Source organism: Streptopelia decaocto (assembly GCF_964273445.1).
Source record: "Streptopelia decaocto genome assembly, chromosome: Z".
In the NCBI taxonomy this organism is placed as follows: Eukaryota; Metazoa; Chordata; class Aves; order Columbiformes; family Columbidae; genus Streptopelia; species Streptopelia decaocto.
In genome coordinates, this window is record NC_138657.1 from 24,651,546 (window position 1) to 24,671,601 (window position 20,056).

A 20,056-nucleotide genomic window follows, 5' to 3' on the forward strand; every position below is an offset into this window, starting at 1 on the left:
AAAGCTTATCTGCCACAGTATGTAAACACAAGTGAATACCAGATGCTTCACTCCTCCTTCATCTATATACTGTGTTTATTATATTACGGCTGTATCTCACCATGCATCATGATTGCCTTGCACTACATGATACCATGGCGAATCTGAAAACCATAGCGTACCCTAGCAGATTAACTCTGTCTGGGAAACATGTCCCACAGAAAATAACATATTCCCAGTATCTGAACTCCAGAATGCACTGTGACATGGAATCATTTAAATTAGATAGCTTTGTTCTAAATCTGAAGATTTCTTAAAATTGGTACCTTGAGATTTCTAATGGAAAACAGACACCTTTTGTAAAAAAGCTATGCTTCATTAAAAAAAAAAAAAACAAAAAAAACCACCAAAATGTAAGGAGTCTAGAATAAAGTATTTACTTCCAGGGAGACAAACCAGAAATAACATACTCCAATCCAGCAAATAGTCAATAGTTGTAACCAATATGAGGTCTTAAAAAATCAGAAATACTCAAACAAGATGTATATGACTGGCTTTCTATAAAGGCCTACTATGCTAGCTGTAAAGTTTTGTCCATTCTTAGCGGTGACAGGGAGACCTATGCATGGCTGGTTGTCACTGCTGGAGAACAGAGACCCAAGAGGTCCAGCTGGCTTCCATGTCCCACAGCGGGCAGGAAGGAGCGCTGTCCCTCCTGCCACAGCAGCTCAGGCACTGTTGGTGGGGCCCTGAAAGGTGCCAGCTGGTGATGGGAAATGAATGAATAGGGATTTTGCAATGTGGCAGTGTAAAAAAATAAGTCAGACGTGTAGCAGGAGATGTCCAGATGAAGCTGAAAATTGTGCATCAGGAAGCAGAAAGGATTATCTGTCAAAAAGATCTGTTCTTATTCAGAGACAAAAAATGTGGATTTCTTGAAAGAAATACTGTGTGTGTGTGTGTATGCAATTTTAATGGCTGTGACATTCAACTTGTCAGACAAAAGGTCTCAATGCTTATGACTACATGAAGCAAGAAAGATGTATATGTACAATTGCTGAAATGAAGGCTGTACAACATGCAAGGGAGTATGGTAACAGAACAAATAAACATCTACAAAAGGTGCTCCTGAGCTTGTGGCTCAGCGGTTATGAACTGGACTGTTGAGGCCAATACCTGAAAGAGGCCACGTGCTAATATTGATGGGAACTGTCCTGAGGCATAGTGAGGGATCTCACTTGTCCTAACAGAATTAAATGAAGCGACCACAGAAAAGCAGCATCTAAAGGGTGAAATGTGCTACATAGCACATGAACAAGACAAGGATGAGGAGGACCTTGAGAGATCAATGCTGTTTTAGCAAAATAAATAAAATATCACATACTGTGATACTGTGATACTGTGATACCTAAAACTACAGAAACAACAAAAATACTCAGTTCTGTGAGGATGGCCTAGTGAAGTCAACTATACCACAATTAGTGCAACATACTGAGCCTGGTTTCTTTCAGATGTTTAAAATATCACTTTCCATTCCCTCTGACCTGCCATTCACTGTGTTTGGCTGGGTAAGAGGCACCATGGGTAAGTTTGGCTCAAGGGGCTGGTCTGCTCAGTCCAGCTCAGTAGCCACTGCCTTTTGGGGTGAACAGGGGCCTAGGTCACAGCTTCTGCCTTCTCCTAAGGTTGTCTATCTCCCTGCCTTGGTGAGTAGCCTCTTCTCCAGAGCTGGGTACCCAAGTGTCTGAGACCTCTGCTCCACTTTGCTGAAGCTGGACAGTAGCTAAAGAAGTATTGGTGGTCCTAACAGAAGGACTGGGCAAATAGCAAGACTGCAAAAGCCCTATTCCACCACCAAACACACCAAAAGCATATGTTGCACAGGAAGAACAACAGTGCAGAAGCTATGCACTTCTCACATAAACTTGGGTCTATGGCTCACAACTTCCAGAACAGCAAATGACCTTTTCAGTTTTGGTTCCCCTGCTGGGCGCCTTTTTTTTTTTTTTTTTTTAACCTACTGTAATTTCTTATTTTAGATTTCAGGAGACACCTCACAAAAGGTACTCTCCAAAGGTTATGATCACTCAAATATCTATCATACCACTGGGTAGGAGCTGTTTAAATCCTAAAAGTGCACACAGAAAACTGAACATTGCAACCTAGATAATATAAATCAGCATAGCACAGACCTGCAGGGGTCTTTCATCAGCTGATGAGTCAGTCCTGCCTTTTTCAGCCATTTTCTTGCAATATTCAGAGATCTCAAACTATGATACTGAGGAAAAGCTCCAACTTGGGGTCAAGTACAATGCTGGTGGGTATGGGTGTAGTAACTCCATGGACTGCACACATTTACCAGCTGTGAATTTGGCCTGCTAAGTGGAAATTATCCACAGTGCTCAGCAGTGTCTGTTTCCTACAGGCTCTTTAGTTCTTTCATTTGTCTCTTTTTTCTCAGGAGAGACTCCAGTTTTTCTCAGCATTCCCTTCTTTTGCACTGGGAACTGAAGAACTTTGATGTATGCCTCCTAAAACACTGATAATCATCCTCAATTAAAATGAATAATGAATTTTTAATTTGCCACTTACCCTTAGGATCCAGTTGAGCAGCTAAGAGCTCATCTCAGCTTATATCCTAAGTTGAGCTCTCACAGGGATCCACTTTGAATTAATGCTGCAATAACACCGCAGCTTTGGCTGGCTGCTGTAAGCATGCATATCAGGTTGTACAACTATCAAAACTTCAGCTAGACATTCAAAATAAAACCTCTTTTCTAGTACCCCAAAATAATCACAGAATCATAGATACCAAGCTATCAACAGTCTTCTGTACTCTAATTCAAGGGTATTAGGACTGCAAAATGTAAAGTTTTGCAAACTGGTTTCATTATATGGATTACCTTAAGAAATTCTTAGACATTAGTGGGGGCAGTGACACAGGGAAAAAAGCAAAAGTATTTCTCAATGTTGCTGTGAAACATGAAAAATAGGTCCCAATTTTTTAAGCTGAAGTGGCTGAAAAGTCTGAACCTTTTTTTTACAGAGAAGCAGGAACATTACTTTCCTAAAAATGGTTGCAAAAAGCTCATCCCATATTTCATCGTCCCTGGCATTCTCAATGTCATAATGCACAAAAGATTTCCCTTTCAAAACTGTTATAGATAGACTAGCAAGTTTTATAATCCACATTTGTTTAATAAATTTGTAACACTACACGATATGCAGCCTAGGAATATGATATGAAACATTAAAACAATCATATGAGACTAGAAGTGCTTGAATTTAGTTGAGGAAAAACCCTCCCTTGTGTTCAAGTTACTGAATGCTTACTGTCAGGAACAGATTGCACACTGAGGCAATATTATGTGTGTGAATTCTGCACTTCTCTCTCCCTTCAAAATAAATCAGTGTTTCATTTGCCTTTCAAAAAAATACTAGTAAATTACAAGAAATGACAATACAATTGAATGAAGTCCTAATCTGGAGGAACATGGAGCATAGACCCAGAACTCTGTTAAATCCTAGAGGATCTTTATAAATGCTTAAAGGTCTCCACTTAATAATACTTTTCCTGGGTCTCAGCCAATTTAGTAAAAAACGTATATTTTGTACTAATTAGAAATCATTTAGCTGGCAGCAAAAGCACTAACCAAGGAAATAGCAAGAGCTTACGGGACATGGACTCTACAGGCACTGTATAATTATCACGAATTTATTGAGATGAGCTGTTTTGTAACTTGTTCCAGCATAGCTCACACAAAAAGATCTTTGTATTAAAATTAAGACTGTTCTGAAACAAGAATGTGGTTTCATTTATTACAATTAAGCAAATAATGCTTGGAGTGGACATTGTTCACTATGAAACCTAGAAATATGCATGGAACAATTGGAATATTAAGGGTTTTAAATTAGTATTGGAAGGGTTCGCCCTGTCATAGTCTGCAAAGGGCTAGGAGAGGTTAGACATGCAGTTTAGCACTTCTTTCATTGTCACAGGCTTACGTTTAGCTTTTTATAAATATTTTAAGCAACCTAGGTATAGAAATGATGGTTCTATTTTCCTTTAGTGTGGCAACAGGGTTGGATCAAAGTTGTGTGTTTAGTGTCAGAAAGTGAAGCAATTTTGTTATCATAAGCAATGCCAGAGATTTCACTGATCAAGAGAAAAAATGTCCACGCAGACAAAAAGGAACACAAGACAGTGCCCTGTGCCTTAATATCTTCCTTTCACTCTTCCAGTTTACAAGTGACTTTAATCCCTGCAGGACTATTGCACTATAAAAACTGTGTTCTGATAATCAGTTTCAGCATTTGTCTGAGCTCTGTGTCAGTGCATTGCATTTTTCCATGAAACACATCCATGTACCTCTCCTGTGCGTTTTACTCCAACTTTTTCTCATATCTTTTCTCCCCTGCATAAAAGAATTGTCACTGTTCTGTGAAATAGAGTATCAAAACTGAATGGACTGAAGAAAGACAACATTACCTAGAGAGCTGGGAACAACACTACAAACTGCATAACAAGCAGAACTACTTTATTCTGAAGAATAAGGTGGAAAGCAGTGAAAATCATAAAGTGAGTGATGAAATCTGCCAAACAGAAGACACACAGTGAAAAAAGTGAACTACGGCCTCGAGAAGTCAAACTTAGGATGTTGCATGTGTACTGGGAAAGAAAAAAAAAAAATTGTAAAACCAAGCTTCTGTTGGCTTCCTCGTGCCTGGGGATTAAAGAATGATCGGACAATGTTGTCCAAGATGATGAAGAAATACAGTATGGAGCCAGATTAAGCTTTCAGAAAGCACAAGGTAAGTGTGACTGTTGTCGGTGCTGACTGCCCAGAAACAACATACACAAACATTAAGGACAGGGAGCACTGGCACTGAGATTAAAGGGTTCCTAACATGAGGAAATAAACAACATATCACCATTCATTCAAAGCACACCTATTTTTGCAGATAGTATGCCACTTCCATAAACTACAGTGATTCATAAAGCATCACTGCCTTGTCCTCTTGGTTCACATCTGCAGTGATACGTTTGCCTCCTCACGGGATGTGTGTGAGACACAACCCTCACAGACCTGCAAGACAACATCCTTCACACGGCCCAGGCACTCCAGGCTCTGGCACCTGCTCCAGCCTTCTCTTTTTGAGGGTTTCTTGCAGAAACCCAGTTACCATTTTTTCTGCTATTGACATTGCTCCTCTGAACCATACAAAAGGGAGTCAGCCTATTCATACGACTGGCAGCAGCAGCACACCTCAGTACTTGTTAATACGATTAGCTTTACACTGATCTTTTTGTGTGATTCCTAATCTGACAATATTCACAACACAGTGCTATCCCTTAGAAGACTGTCATGATATATGGTAATATATGGGATGTATGATATGGTATTTTGCATATTTTGACTGCTACAAATGTTGCTTTCTAACTGCTTTTTCGATTCTCAGTAGAATGAACATATTTTGTGAAGTTTGATTATGCAAGAAAATATTCGTATGTTTTGAGAAGAGGAGGAATTTTATATACTTGCTTTAATGGATTAGAAATTTATTCACTTTAAACAACTGTATTATCATGCTTCAGAAATATAAGCTATAAATAGTTTGTTTTTAACACTGATTAAGGCATTTTTTAAATTCATTTGTAAAACAATCTGAAAAGGAAGTAAAACAGAACAAAAGACCACAAAATGTTTCCCATCTTCAGTTTCAGTTAAGACATGTCCCTGATTTTATTGATTTAATAACTTAATACAGCTGCTTATCTTGTTCAAACCGTCATAACCACAATTAAGATGGGATCTTGTTGTCTTGGGTGCTGCAGAAAAACAGAGTCAGTAGAAAATTTTTATTTCTAGAAAACATGCACAAATGCCAAAAGTAATTAAATGTCACCTCTCTGTGAACAGAATTCTTGATTGTATTTCCACTTCCAACACCTATGCCCACAAGAAACCTGAAGTGCAATATTTAAAATCGCATTTTCTGCAGTATCTATAGTCCATGCCTGTAGTATGATCAAACCCCAGCTAGGAACGCTACCAATGGCTGCCACTGGTAAAACTATTGTGATGTTACTAGTTGGTGTACATTTGATATCTTAATTGACTTAACTGAAAGAGAAGTCAAATTGCTTTCAGAAGTAGCCAAAAAAGCTTTATCATCTGCCGTAAAACTCAATCTGAGGCATACTTTTGGGCTATCTACGACATTTCCAAATAGTTTTAGATTAATTGCTTTATTGTATAAATTTGAACTAGAGATAGTAAAAATGCACATTGCACTGTGCTTATTGAATTGCTATAATTTGTATTAAATGTAGCTAAGCAGGGCTGCCATAACCAACACACAACTGATCCTCACAGTTACTGTGAGGTAGTGGATGCTCAGTGATTTGAAAATCATAGGATGAAGAAACTGGTGCTTAAATATAGCACCTTCTAGAAAACAGTCTTTATTTTCTAAATCTACATCAAGAGTTAGAATACAACCTCTGCCCTCCTCCAGTCTTCTTAAATTAGTAACTGCTAAAATGTGCACTTAGTAGAAGATAACAAGATACTCAGTTATTTGTAAACATCTGGATCATTTAAACTACCAGGCTGGGCAGCATAAACTCATTGAAGCTTTTGTTCAAATCTATAATTAGTCTGATTTTGGTCTAAATTTACAAAAAAAGAGAGATTATTAATTTGGAAACAGAAAAGACAGAACTATAAAATTTAAAAAATTATAAAAAACATTCTATTTTCCCAACATTTATGCCAAATTATTCATTGCTTTTATTGGTTAAAATTATTCCTAAATATATGCTTAAAAAAACCTGAATCCACAAATATAAAAAAACACCCTTCACTCGAGTTATCAGTTCAGCTAGTATGCTTCAGCATCATAATGCTCTAATTTATTCCTCCAGTTTTCTGTCCATTTTTTTATGAAGTTGAAGCTTTTCCTATCTGAGCAAAGCTGTCAAATTAGTTTCAAATCTTGCCATTGTCTGTTCTCTTATTGACTGTACGAAAGGGGGGAAAATTAATTAGTTTAAAAAAAAAACCTGCAGAAGAAGTTCTAAGTTTTGTCACATGAACTGAAATGAGTACAGAACTGAAATATTAATTTATTCTGATTGTCACCTTTAAATCGGTAATGACGGTAAGATATAGTGCCCTAAGGGTATCTGTGCAGAAATGCACATGCTGCACATTTTTAATTGCTCACTAGGTGGCAACATCGCTCTGCTGAAATACAGCTGTAAGGCTGAGACACCTGTCCTGCACGATTTGACTGTCACCTTAGCAGTATATTAAACATTAAGCTATGGCTTAGAAAAAGAGGTGAAGAAACATTATGCAGCACTACAGTCACAGAACCATCATTTCTGCTTCACTGTGTGGTGGATGGTGGCCTTGCAAAGCGAACATCAACATAGACGTCAAAGTCATCTTAGGTATGTTTTTTTGGGGAGTTCATTGCATTTTGAGTGTGCTGTTCGCTACAGTGTCCCTTCAAATAACAGCTAACTGACAAATACGTGTTCAGTAAGCTGTCCATTAAGACTTGATTTGGCACAGGGAACAAATCCTAGAGATACAGAGAAGGTAGTTAAAGAATAGTAGTAAAAAGCACTTATCACACTGGAGAAGTGCTTTTGCAACCTTCTACAGCAATGCACAGCATACTGTCTAAGACATGAGTCTACTGCTGGTATGTATATTGCATATGCAGCATACAGTACTGTGGACATTCATAAACAGTATAGGCGTGGAGGAACAACCCAAATTCTTCTGAAGATATTTATGAAGTTGTTCACTGTAGGTCCTGAGATGAACATATGAACCCAGCTAAACAAGGGCTTACATATGCAGAAGGTGTCATTTGCAGTTACCAAGATGGCTTTTCTTTTACACACCCATCCCGAGCCAGACTTTAAAACATATAAAAGGTTTTGTTTTACTGTGATTTTCCAGTCAATGGGTCAGGGTCAAAAGAGCTGAGCGTTATGGTGGATTTGGTTAATAGAGCAGGTGATGTCTTCTCCAGTTCTCACGATGTGGCTGCCCTAGTGAGCTATTGCCGAACTTACGATATGCACATGAGAGCAGGGTCAGAGGGGCTGGGGAGAGGGAATATCAAGACGAGCCTACCAGTCTTACTTACTATTTGCCTTTAATTTTGGTAGAAATGTGAGTTCTACCTTCAAATAGCCCTGATGGTGAAGAAATGCCATGCAAATACACATAAACAACAGATCTTTCTGTAATTATAGAGGCTGGGCTATATGCTCCTGCATGCTCCAGTGGTGCCTTATTGAATACCTAAATACATGCAGCTATAGGGCACTCTTCAGTTTGACCTGGAGTGAACCCTTAAACAATTTGTTTTCACCACAACAGAGTTTACTAATAATTTTTTCTCATCTTTAAGAAATCATTGTCTGGTAATCTCAACTGCAGGCGAGGTAGGGTAACCTTTCCATTAACTTTTATGGACCAAGATCTGAGCCACATATTTTGTGAGAAAAATGCAACGCTCAGCTCAGTGACAGATAATATTATGCACATATATTTAAACAAGATGTCTTTAATTTGACCAAGTCTAAAAATAAGCCTTTAATACCTGATAATTTAAAATCACACTTGGGTGCAAGCATTGCCATCCCCCTGTGGGGATATCAAGGTCAGTAAACGGAGCTCCTTTCTGCCTTTAGGATTTCCCCCATACCAGCTGACCTCTGCAATTCTCATTGTGAGGAGAAAGATGTTCTGCAAATAACCCAATTTTTGCTTTTGACATTACAAGCAGATTTCACCCCACAGCTTGGGTTCCCACTGCAGCATGAAGAATTTCTGCCTTCCCAGCAGGGCAGATGGCAAGATGGCCCAGGAGAAACATTGACTGTGTTGCATGGTCCCTGGCATCATGTGCCTCAGGCCCTGGGTGTCCCCCACACTGGTTGCATGACCCAACCTGGGTCATGCCACCCGTGGACAGCATGGCAGGTAGAGAAAGAACCAGCCCAACTCATCTGGTTGCTGCATCTGACCTACTTTGTGCTCTGCCCACCTGGCTACAAATCCAAATAAAGACTCCAATAAGATGCCTTGAGTTAAGGATGAAAATACCTCCCTTAAATGAAAAAGGACCAGGCCTGGAAACACAACTGATGCCAAGCTGAGGTTCTGCTCTTGTATGCTTATTTACAAGCATTGGACTGACTTATGTTTTGTATTTCTTTTTGTAACAGGAACTGGGATACTGACTGGGGCTGAGACTAAGGCACAGTTCTGCCTAATGGGAAACTACTTGATTTTTATCCAGCTTTTCTCCATCATAAGCTCTGGCAGTTACATGAGAAATTTGTGTCTGTATGTGAAACTGCTCTTTCTTATACTTGGTCCTCTCTTCCGTAAGAGCCATTAACTATCCTCCTTCTCATAGTTATCAGATAATGTGCAGTTGTACCCTGGACTATTGAACTCATTTGGAGGCATATAGTAGTACTAAGTATGTACAGTAACCCTGTATGACTTTGTCAGCATCCCTTTCTCCAACACCTATTTCCTGGTACAGTATTTAGAGATACTAGTAAGCATGCAGGGTAACCTATATTTTGTTTGCTGTTCCATTCTAATACTATGTGTTGAAATATTTGCTGTATAAAAATTCTGAATTTCAAAACTGTGAGGTTGAACAATTTCAATTTCCACTACAAAGTCTATTGTAGATGAAGGTATGCTCAGGAAAAAGGGCATTTTAACATTGAAATTAAAGCATACCACTGTTAAAGATCAAAGTATGCCTGAATATTTTTATTCCTTTTTGATGGAATTAGAAAATTAACACGTGAAGAAAAGAATGTAAATTATGTGTAAATTATGTCATATAGTATCCTAGAAAATATTACTTTTGTAACTGAACCAAACTGACAGGGAAATTAAGACTTGTTATTCAGATTTTTCAGAGAACCTTACTGTTGTATAGCAAGCAAAAATAAATGAAGTGACTTAAGCAACTGCAAGTTGTTTAGTTAGGTGCAGCAGAGACCATTATTAGATTTTGTTTTATAAGCATTTAACATTTTCTTTAATAATCTGAGAGGGTTCACAACATGATAATTAAATGAAGAGATAATTCTAAACTCAAAGAAGTCACAAAGCATCAATGCAGACTAAGACATAAAGTAACAGGATTGAAAAGGTTAGAAAAATAAGAAAATGAGATTCAAACTAGGAAACGTGCAGTCAGAGGTATCTTAATAAAAATTGCCCTATGCAGGATAGGAGTGAGAAACAAGCAAAGCAATAACATTGAAGGAATACGTGAACTGGATATTGGTCGGCACGTGATGCAGAAGCTACAAAGACTACTTTGATTCTGGGCTGCTGTGAAGAAGTCTGTTCCTTGGAGAGCTTACAGAAACTTTTAGGAGTTGAAGGATGGAAGGAGTCTCACACATTCATTTATGAGGAAAAAATTAAAAGCATTGCACTCAAGATCGGGCAAGCTGGAAGTGAGGTCGTGCTTAAAAAAATACATGTTATTTGAAAAACATAAAGAGCAGAAGAAAACCAAGACTGGATATTTGAATCTGGTAGAAAGTTGTCAGTGAGGAAAAGAACTAACATGATCTGGGATACTTAAACAACGGTTTAGTGTATCACTAGACAAGGAAGTATGAAGAAATTTCGGCCAGGTACAAAGACGAATGCAGTATAGCTTTTCCATCTCCTATATATTGTCTGTGATTTAATCTAACATTTATAGCAGTGATTTCTATTTAACATGACCTGAGTTTATTCCTAGATCTCACTAGAGTGAAATACAATGCTGCAGTGAAATTTATGCATAATGTAATATGAAATCAATGCATCCCATTCCTTAGAGTTTCTCTGCTTTGACTACAAGACTGCAGCTTTACAGATGGTCCAACAATCCACTGCAGCATTAAGAGGCATTTTCTGCTTGTTTTTAACGACTGAAAATCATTTGCCTGTGCACTAATCCCATTATTTTATGGTACATCTCTCCAATTTTTTCAGTTGTGTCAGGTGATCCATTATACTACATTATCTCTCACTAACACCCTTACCCCTCTGCTGTAGGAGCCACAAAAGACATAGAGCAGTACTCAGGTAAAATCCTAGCAATTTAGGAGCCTCAGTTCCAGCTTCAAAAAGAAGAGAGGTAAATCCCAGCACCCGAATTTTGTCAGCTCAGTGACAAGTCCTTTGATACGTCTTGTTCACTGCACTCTGGAGTTTTCCCTACTGTTTATGCTCCAGAAGGAGAAACACTTGCCGCATGACACAGAGGATGAAACACTTGCAAATGTGGGCTGGGTTTAGGGCTGGCTAGTTTAGGGCTAGGAGAGAAAAAAAATGGGTGAACATTAAAGAACGATGCATTATTTTTAAGTGATTCTGAGACAGAATTTAAACAATTCCCTACATCTTCATAAGTTAAAAGATCCCATTGACATCAGTGGGATCCTTTAACCACTAAGTATGTGAGAGGGGAGACTCAGGCTAGACATGACGAAGAAACTTTTCACAATGAGGGTGCCAGAACCCTGGTACAGGTTGCCTGGAGCGGTGGTAGATGCCCCATCCCTGGAGACATTCAAGGCCAGGCTGGACGGGGCTCTGAACAACCTGATCTGAGGGGGGAAGATGTCCCTGCTCATTGCAGGGGGTTGGACTAGTTGACCATTTAAGGTCCCTTCCAACCCAAACCATTCTGTTAATCTCTGATGTAGTCTTGTGGCCATATTCTCTCTTTGGGGGTCACTTCTGCAACTGAGCACAAACCCTAATTCATGGACTGTCAGAACTGTCACATTTCTGGTACCTCCTCTGAGTCTTTCTGCTAACATTTTCTTTTGGTACAGGGTGCTGCAGAGAAGCAACTCTTGACTATTTACATTGTCTCAGATGATCTGGAGTACTGTGAAGCCCTGTTGCAGGACTGGGATGTCCAAAAGCCACATGTAATATTCACATGACCTCAAGTGCTGAGAGGGAAGTTGGAGCAGATGTTCCTCACTAATCCTCTCTATTGCTACGTTGTGAGTGTAGGATGTCACTGGACAGCAGCCTAGGCCAAATGTGATGGCAAAACATGTCCCACTAAACGGTGTGACAGAAAAGCCTTACTTTCCCCTATGCAATTTGCAACTAAAGCACACAATTTTTTACACACTTTCCTGTATATGAACATCCATGGGTAGAAAACATGCTATGGATTCTAGCTGCAGCTTCGTTTTTTTATCAGATGGTATCTACTACATATACCCTTTCTGCAATATCTATCGAGTGCATGCCACATCTCTAGGGCCCTCAGCAGGGCCACTACAAACAGAAATCTACACATTCCAGTGTACATCCACAAGGCAGCAAGTCGAGGTCAGAACTATAGAGGGGGTTTATGATGTGATATTAATTCATTTGTTACGGGTCCTCTTGAATACCATATTTTTTTTCCCATCTTCTGGCTTTAAAATTAAACTCCATTAACAAGTGTTACCATATTCTCAACCACAACTGACTCAGCATACTTCACTTGTTGAGGTGGGAAGTACCTAATTAGGATGCCAATCTTCTTTCATGTTATTTCTTTATAATAGAAGCAGTACTACCAGATGCATTGGAGATGTAAGACTAGAGGCATTAGATGAACAGAAATACTCCTTAGAGAAGAATCACTGTTAGTTATTGTCTTTCAAACCACCTCATTTCACAGAGAGGTCTCTTTGCTACTTTTCAAAGAAGAAATCAAGAGACATGTTGTCCCAGGCATTCAAGCAGAGGAGCATGGTTATCCATACAACTTCATTCAGAAATTGTGCATCTCACAAGTTCAGTAAACTTGCTCTGCATGTATATCCACACACCAAAAATAGCAACCTGGTGCTTTTTGACAATAAATACCCTAGAATTAGCTGTCATGGGGATTCTGGGTGTTGACAAGAATACGGATGGCTGGCTGAAGAGATCGTTTAACCCTGCTAGTAATGAGCTTATTTGAAACAAGCTCCCTGCTACTAATTATCACTTGGTTCTGATTGATTCATCACCTGCTTTACTGCTCCTGTTTCATAAACTGGGCATGAACTGCTGAGTTTAAGATACTGTGTAATTTGCAGATTTTGGTAAAAACAGAATTGTCTCGATATTGTGTCAATTACTGCCAGAGTGATTTTCTTTCCTTTACTCCCTGTACGTGTGAGTACATACACACATGCGTGAAGGTGTAACTATAGGAATGCCTACATAATATTTAATAAAGACGGTATTGCAATCTAGCTTTTATATATACACACTATATTAGAGGAATAAGAACTTTCCTTACCTATTTCAGTCATGGATATCCCCGGAGCTAATTGCCCATTGTTGAATGAGCTATAGGTAAACAAGTTTGGTACAGAGGTGAGGTCATAGATAGGTTCCTGCTTTATCTGTTTGATTCCAGTCATGTCTAACCCAGACTGGTCTGGGGAAGGCTGGGCAGAATCCACATTGTAATAACCCTCAGACTTCGGCAGGTCAATGACATGCCCGTTTGAGTAGGTGCTGCCAGTGTCGTTATTCAGGTTGCTCAAGCCGTTGCTGATGCTGTTGCTGTAAACCCTGGCGAGCGCTTCTGCCTCACCACTCTGCTGCTGCCGCTGCTCCTGCAGTCGCTGCTGGTGCTTCTGCACTTCAGCGTACAAGCTATCCCTCTGCTTTTTGGACATTCTTCCAAACTTCACAGCTGAAAAGCAACGCATAATGTGAACCATTGTTATCTTTTTTTTTTTTTTTCCGTGATTCCCCTCAACCCCACCACTCTTCTGATATTTACTTTCAGCGTTGTTCTTTTGTTTTTGTTTTTGTTTTTTTTTCCTGTCGAAACTTGTCTTTTTCTGTGGAAATGAGAGAGGATGCAAAGCTTTATACCATGTGTGTCTCACAAAGGAAAAAGTATTGTGTGCTTGGATTTACAAGGTGACAACAATGACTCCTATTTGACAGGAAGGCCTCAGTCAAGCAACTCACTTCCCACTGTGAATGTTAAAAAGACCATGCATCCTTTTATATCTCCATGTTCACTGAACAACAATCCAGAGCTGTGTATGAAATGTACAGTCTGTAGATTCGTATCCCATGCGATTTACCAACTTTCCACAAACCTTTAAACAGTGCACTAACAGGATTAGTACTCGGGATGAAAACAAGCCCTAAAGCCTTATTATTGCATCCTTTCAATGGGGTGTTATCTTCACACTTAAAAAAAAAATAAAAATTTACAGGTTACAGTTAGAACCTAAAGGAAAATAACAGATTTGAAGGTAAACAGCACAAATGAATGTCATCTTTTCCACAGAGGAAAGTCTCAGGGATTTACACAAGCAATTTACATAATCTCCATGCACAAACCCATGCATTCCTTCTGATGAGAAAGGGAGGAAAACATCAGAGTGCAAACCACTCTCCCCAGGAACAGGGTTCATTACACTGAGATTGAAATTTTCAGAAATGACAGGCTGATTGCTGTGGAACTAGAAGGAGTAAATCCACAGCCTCAATACACAGTGGGTCATAGTTGATTATCTTCCCCCACCACAACACCCCATCTCGCTAAAAATTCTGGCTTTCTACTGGGCTAGATCTTGGGATCTCAGAACAAAGGTAGTTGTTAATTGTGTTCTAAAACTAACGAGGGATACATTCAGCAGAATTTATCAGAGCAGAATTTATAAGAGGACATTGCTCTGAAAACACTAATTTCTAGATATTGTGAGGCGTATTTTCCAATGTCGAGTATTTCCCCTACATCTGCAATTGGGATAAATTCAGAATCATTACTTATTAGCACAGGATGGGCTTGGCTCTCATTTTTGCCACCCCGTAGTTCCACTATAGTCCTCGAGAGCAGTCTGAGCCTACACATGTGGATGAATGTGAAAATCTTGAGCCAGGAAAGAAAAAAAAAGGAAGTGCGTAATATGAAAAAGTCATGCCAGAACACCAAGGAGATGGCAGCCTCTTCAATTTATTTGCACTTTTTTTACACTAAGAGTGTTTTTTTTCCTGTTGTCAACCTCAGCTTACTTGCAGCCCTTCACACAGGCTGCAAGCAACCTCACATGAACACAGCCTGCCCCTGGAATCAGTCCATTGTGCACTGCGCACCTTTATGGACAATATGCAATGACCGTATTTTGAAAAATATAACTGTGTATTTTCTTCAAATTTAGGGCCTCAGTAATAAAAACAAACACCCACTGTTTATTCTCATTATATATTCATTAATTGGATTCTCCAGCTGCTGTCAATTAGCATCCTGCCTCCGCAAGATAAAAATGAATCTGTTACATGGCTGAGAGGTAAAAAACACATTCAGTTTCTCTGTTAAAAAAATCCATACAGCCTATTTTAAACTGGTAAGATCTCTTAATATCGTTAAGTATAAACACCCTTATGTAAACAGTGAGAGAAGAAAGTGATGTCTGAAGAATCACTCCTTTTGTCTGTACATAGTGGTCCCTGAATTATAGATTGGGAAGACAGTGCTGTTAGTCACAGTAAAATATCCCTGTGATACGTCAAATAATTGAAATATTACTTTCAGAAGGAAAGCACGTGCTGTTAAATTACTGAAATGTTACTACTTTAATCTCCTCCGGGAAGAATCGGGAGCTAAGGCATCAAGTAAGCTGCATGCTAGGACCAAAAAGAGTTCACAGATTAAAGGCTAGACTGCAACGCTCCTCCCAGACTGGTGAAAGTGGTGAGTAAGTTGCTTCAGTGAGACATGGGACACAGAGAGGTAAGACAACATATTACAGTCCAAATTTAGAATAAGTTTAGAACCTGTGGGCCATCTAAAGAAACTCCTCCATCAGTGGTTGTTAATTTCAAAAGGCACATTTTGTGTAAACTTCCTAAGACAGAAAACTGCTGGCAGGCAATCAAAATTAATATAACCTGCCTTCAAAAATGTAACGTTTTCTTCTTGTACTTCCTGACTATTTAAAACATATCTGTGAACTGGAGACCCCCCACACTAGCAGTGGTGGCAGGGGCAGGTCAGCTGTGGGCAGCCTTGCTCTGCAGCTCTGGTGTGGCTGGTGCGTGTTTGGAGCCTGCCTATCATGGCTTGTCACACCACAGCTTGGGAAGTGGATCAGAGCTCTGCAAGCACCAAAGGATCCTGCTACCAGATACGCTGTGGAGCTTTCGTCTGGTGTAGTGTCCATTTTCAGTGCTAAACTATGAAATGCTTCTTCCAGATACCCAGACAGGGACAGGGGATAATGTACAGGTAAAAGAAATGTTGTTTGTGGTTTTTTTAATAATTTAAAATTTTTAGTCAAAAGCTCTGAATAAAAAAAAAAACAACAACCAAACCAAATCAAACAAACCAGAAAACCCTAATTCTATCAAGGTGTAAGTTTCTTCTTAACTGCCTATTTAGTGTCACATACCTCTAGAGATCCCAAGGAAAGGGATGCTTTCACTCATCAATATTTAATGTGAAGATAAACGTTAATGTTTAATATAAGAGGTTATTCAAACTGGAATATAAATCCACCTCTCCAGAGGTGACCTTTTTGTGCTTTCGGTCAGAACAACACATTTAAGTTCTGACTCCAACTGTTCCAAACTAATAGTGCTCTCCATTTTGTGCTTTCCCCACCCCCTCCGTTAAAATAGCCTCCTTTGTTAACTGAATGGCAAAGATCCCGTGTCTCACAGTGCGTGCATTACAAAGCAAGGAGCTTCTCCTGCCTTTTTTTTTCCCCCCAGAAATCTACAGGGAGTTTAAGTAAGTCAGCAGTGAAGAAGAGTTTCAAAGGGTTTAGGCGTGAAGCAGGAATCTGACTCCTTACCATCTCGAGACATTCCCAGGGCAAGACATTTCTGCAGTCGGCAGTGTTGGCAACGATTTCTGTTGGTTCTGTCAATTAAACAGTTTCTCTGCCTTGGGCAGGAGTAGGAGGCATTGTTCTGCTGACTCCTCCGAAAGAATCCCTAGAGGCAAGAGAGACAGAGAGACGGAGTATTACCATGTGCATATATGTGTGTGCGTACACACACACACAGAACCGTGTAAAATGACTAAAATAAACACCTATTTAGTGCAATGCTACTTACACTGTGGCTTTGCAGATGTGCTTTCCCTGTATAGTGAAATTAAATAACATTTCCTTATAACAAGGAGAATCTTGCTTTATTCTGTAAATAACATACTTCTACTTTGTTAAAACACAAACAATAATGTTACAGAATGCATTCTTATTGTGCAATAACGACCATATAACATCTAACGCTTGCTGCTAGTAAAGGAAAAGCTTGTCAACATTTGTAAACAGATGACTTAAAAGGACTTTGTCTGACAATTTTCTTCCTTTAATGAAAGAGACTGGTAATAACCGGCACTGGCTACGTGTAGCACTAGGAGCTGAAGTCTGCTGGTTCAGTTTAACCTGGCAAATGTTGATCTGATCTGGAGGGACCATACACTTCAGGAGTGAGAAGTAATTCAAATTCAAGCATCACAAAAGCACTAGGATTTAATGACTGTATCAAGTAAAGCCAACATACAAAGGAGAAAGCAACACCTCTAGACAGTAGCATGAGAAAGTAATGACTTTTTCCATTTCAATGGAATATAACATTATTGATTTTATCTATGTAAAAATTTGTAGCTATTCTATCTCCTAGAAGGTTTTTTTGGCCAGCTGTGGGCTACTTGGCTACAGATTAGAGGGCTAGAAGGAGAGTATTAACCCATATCTAAGGCCACACTTGCTCCCAGCTGCTAAGGATGACACTAAGAGGTACCATCATGGTAGAAGTGACACAAAATGGCAGAGATTACAAGAGGAATGAAACCAGGGGGTGAGGATTAGAGAGAGGAGGAGAGAGGGAGAAGGCATTTTATGCTATTCTTTTCTTTCCTGTAAAATAAAGGACAGGTGGAACAAGAAGTGCAGAGAGAAAAAAAAAACCAAATAATTTTCTTGGCCAATTCAGCATCTTCAGACGCACACAGCTGCAGCGTTGTGTGGTGGCAGAGCCAAAGAATAGCCTAGCCACGACAGAAAGCCATGAGAAGAAAAAGGGCAGAAAGCATCATTACTGCAGTTACACCGGTCATCAGAAGTAGCGTAAAAGTGGTTGTGCCTTTCTGGGCTGGTTTGCAAACAAGCTCTGAATGGAGCTTGACTAAGCAAGAGCTGACTTCATTTATCAGGCAAAGCCAGTGTTAACTCTGCAAAGGCTGACAGACTGTAGTACCGAGCCATGGCAATCACAGCAGATGTTTGTTTTGGGGGAATGGGAGTAGGAAAACAATAAGGTGATAGTGTCACAGGGCTCACTTCACTTGCTACAGGTAGCGCCTGAATTCTAGCTCCAGTCCTGGTGAACTCAGTGAGGATGATGTGGGGTGCCAGTAATAACAGGCAACAGGTGGAGAGCCCCATCAAGTACACCAGCAGAGATAGTTCCTGAGGTAGAACATAGAGAGAATCACTTCATCTGGCCCATGCTGGTTTTATCAGTGATTATAGTATATCTAAAAACTAAATTAAGTTTTATGATTTGCACTTTTAAGAATATGGATGACCTCTAAGGGAACTCTCAGAAAAACTCTGGTGGGGACTTATCTGATCCTGGCTGACTAAAACTTTTCCTGAAACTGTGGAGGTGAGTTTAATTTAAGGCTACATGGATGCTAATTGCAGATATTTCTACTCTACTTGAACTTCACAGCCAATTTCGGTTCTGACGTCCGAAAGATTTTCTGCTTTAAAGGTTTAGGTTTTAGAAGCTCCTATGTGGATAGAGATTTGAGAGAACAAATGTATTAAACAACATTTAAAAAACCCACACAAGCATCTAGCATTGACTGTGCCTTATCCTGGAGTGCTGTTTTTTTCCCATTAAGACTGATCTCATCTCAGAAGAATTTGTTTGTTCCTTCTTTGCCCCTCTTAGGAAAAAATCAAGGGTTACATAATAAAATTAACCTACAGCAGGTAATGTATTTTTCTGAGGAGATTTTGTACTCTCTCCTGCATAAGATCTAACTATTATCTTACAAAGTACAGACAATCCCTTCATTTCTAGTTGCTTTTTGTTTGTTTGTTTGTTTGTTTTTTACAATATTTGCTATATTTAATGAGAATAATTCTATTTGGAGGAAGGAAGATGAAGTTTATTACTGAGGAGCTACAGCCTTAAAGACAGGTTTCCCAATATTCTCAACACTGACAACAAGTCTTTCTGCATCTCAAACAAGTCACTTTATCCATCACTGAGAGAAAGGAAATGGTCACAACAGCTACTGTCTAAGCCATGACAAAAGAGTGGTAGCAAATACTTTGCCCTGGGGGTAGGCAGGAGGGATGATAAAAGGCTGCTCGCAAAAGGAGACACGGACGGGACGGAAACCTGTCTTCAAGTTTCACCCTTTCAGTGACGACAGTGGCAGAGCCACCATTTTCTTCAACGGGTCCAGCACGTTATTCAGTGTATTCAAGCATGAAACAGCACATGAAACAGCAGTAATATTTATGATGCCCCTTGAGCACTTATAATATGCATTTGCAGTGGCACAGCTAATGTAGGGAGACAAGAGGATTTCCTGTCCCTTGAAGTTTGTAGCACCACCACGGGCAGTACAATCCTCGGATGCTGCGTCCTGAAATGCTGCAGCTGTCTGGTGCCTGGCTCAACATGCGTGCATGCTTCTGCAGCGGTTCTTACCTCTCTCTTCCACACGTGATGGCCCTCTTAATTAATTCAGACTTCTAATGCATTCACACAAAAGGGGCCAGAAATGACCAGTTATTACTACACAGTCAGAGCAAATAGTTATTTAATTGCTCGGCAATGAAGAGCAGAGTTGCACTGTCTGAGACAGTGCTTACCTTAAGAGAGCTCTGACAGACTGAGACAGCTCCCATCGGACCTGATGTGGAGGCTGACAGCTTTTTTTCACAACAGGCTCACAAAACAAGATTAGACTAATTGATCTGATACTGCAAAACTGGCACAAAAACAATGGGGTTAAAACT

The 20,056-nt window shown here is 39.6% G+C and overlaps 1 protein-coding gene across 1 annotated transcript in view; it reads right to left on the reverse strand.

The window, feature by feature from the left end:
• Positions 1-20,056, reverse strand: part of RORB (RAR related orphan receptor B) — a gene marked incomplete at both ends in the record, with an annotated part of 50,274 nt that overhangs the window by 17,909 nt on the left and 12,309 nt on the right. Inside the window, 2 exons of the mRNA XM_082074179.1 lie at positions 13,339-13,740; positions 16,862-17,003. Of these exons, the coding sequence (XP_081930305.1) occupies positions 13,339-13,740; positions 16,862-17,003 (544 nt within the window). The remainder of the gene's footprint in view (positions 1-13,338; positions 13,741-16,861; positions 17,004-20,056) is intronic.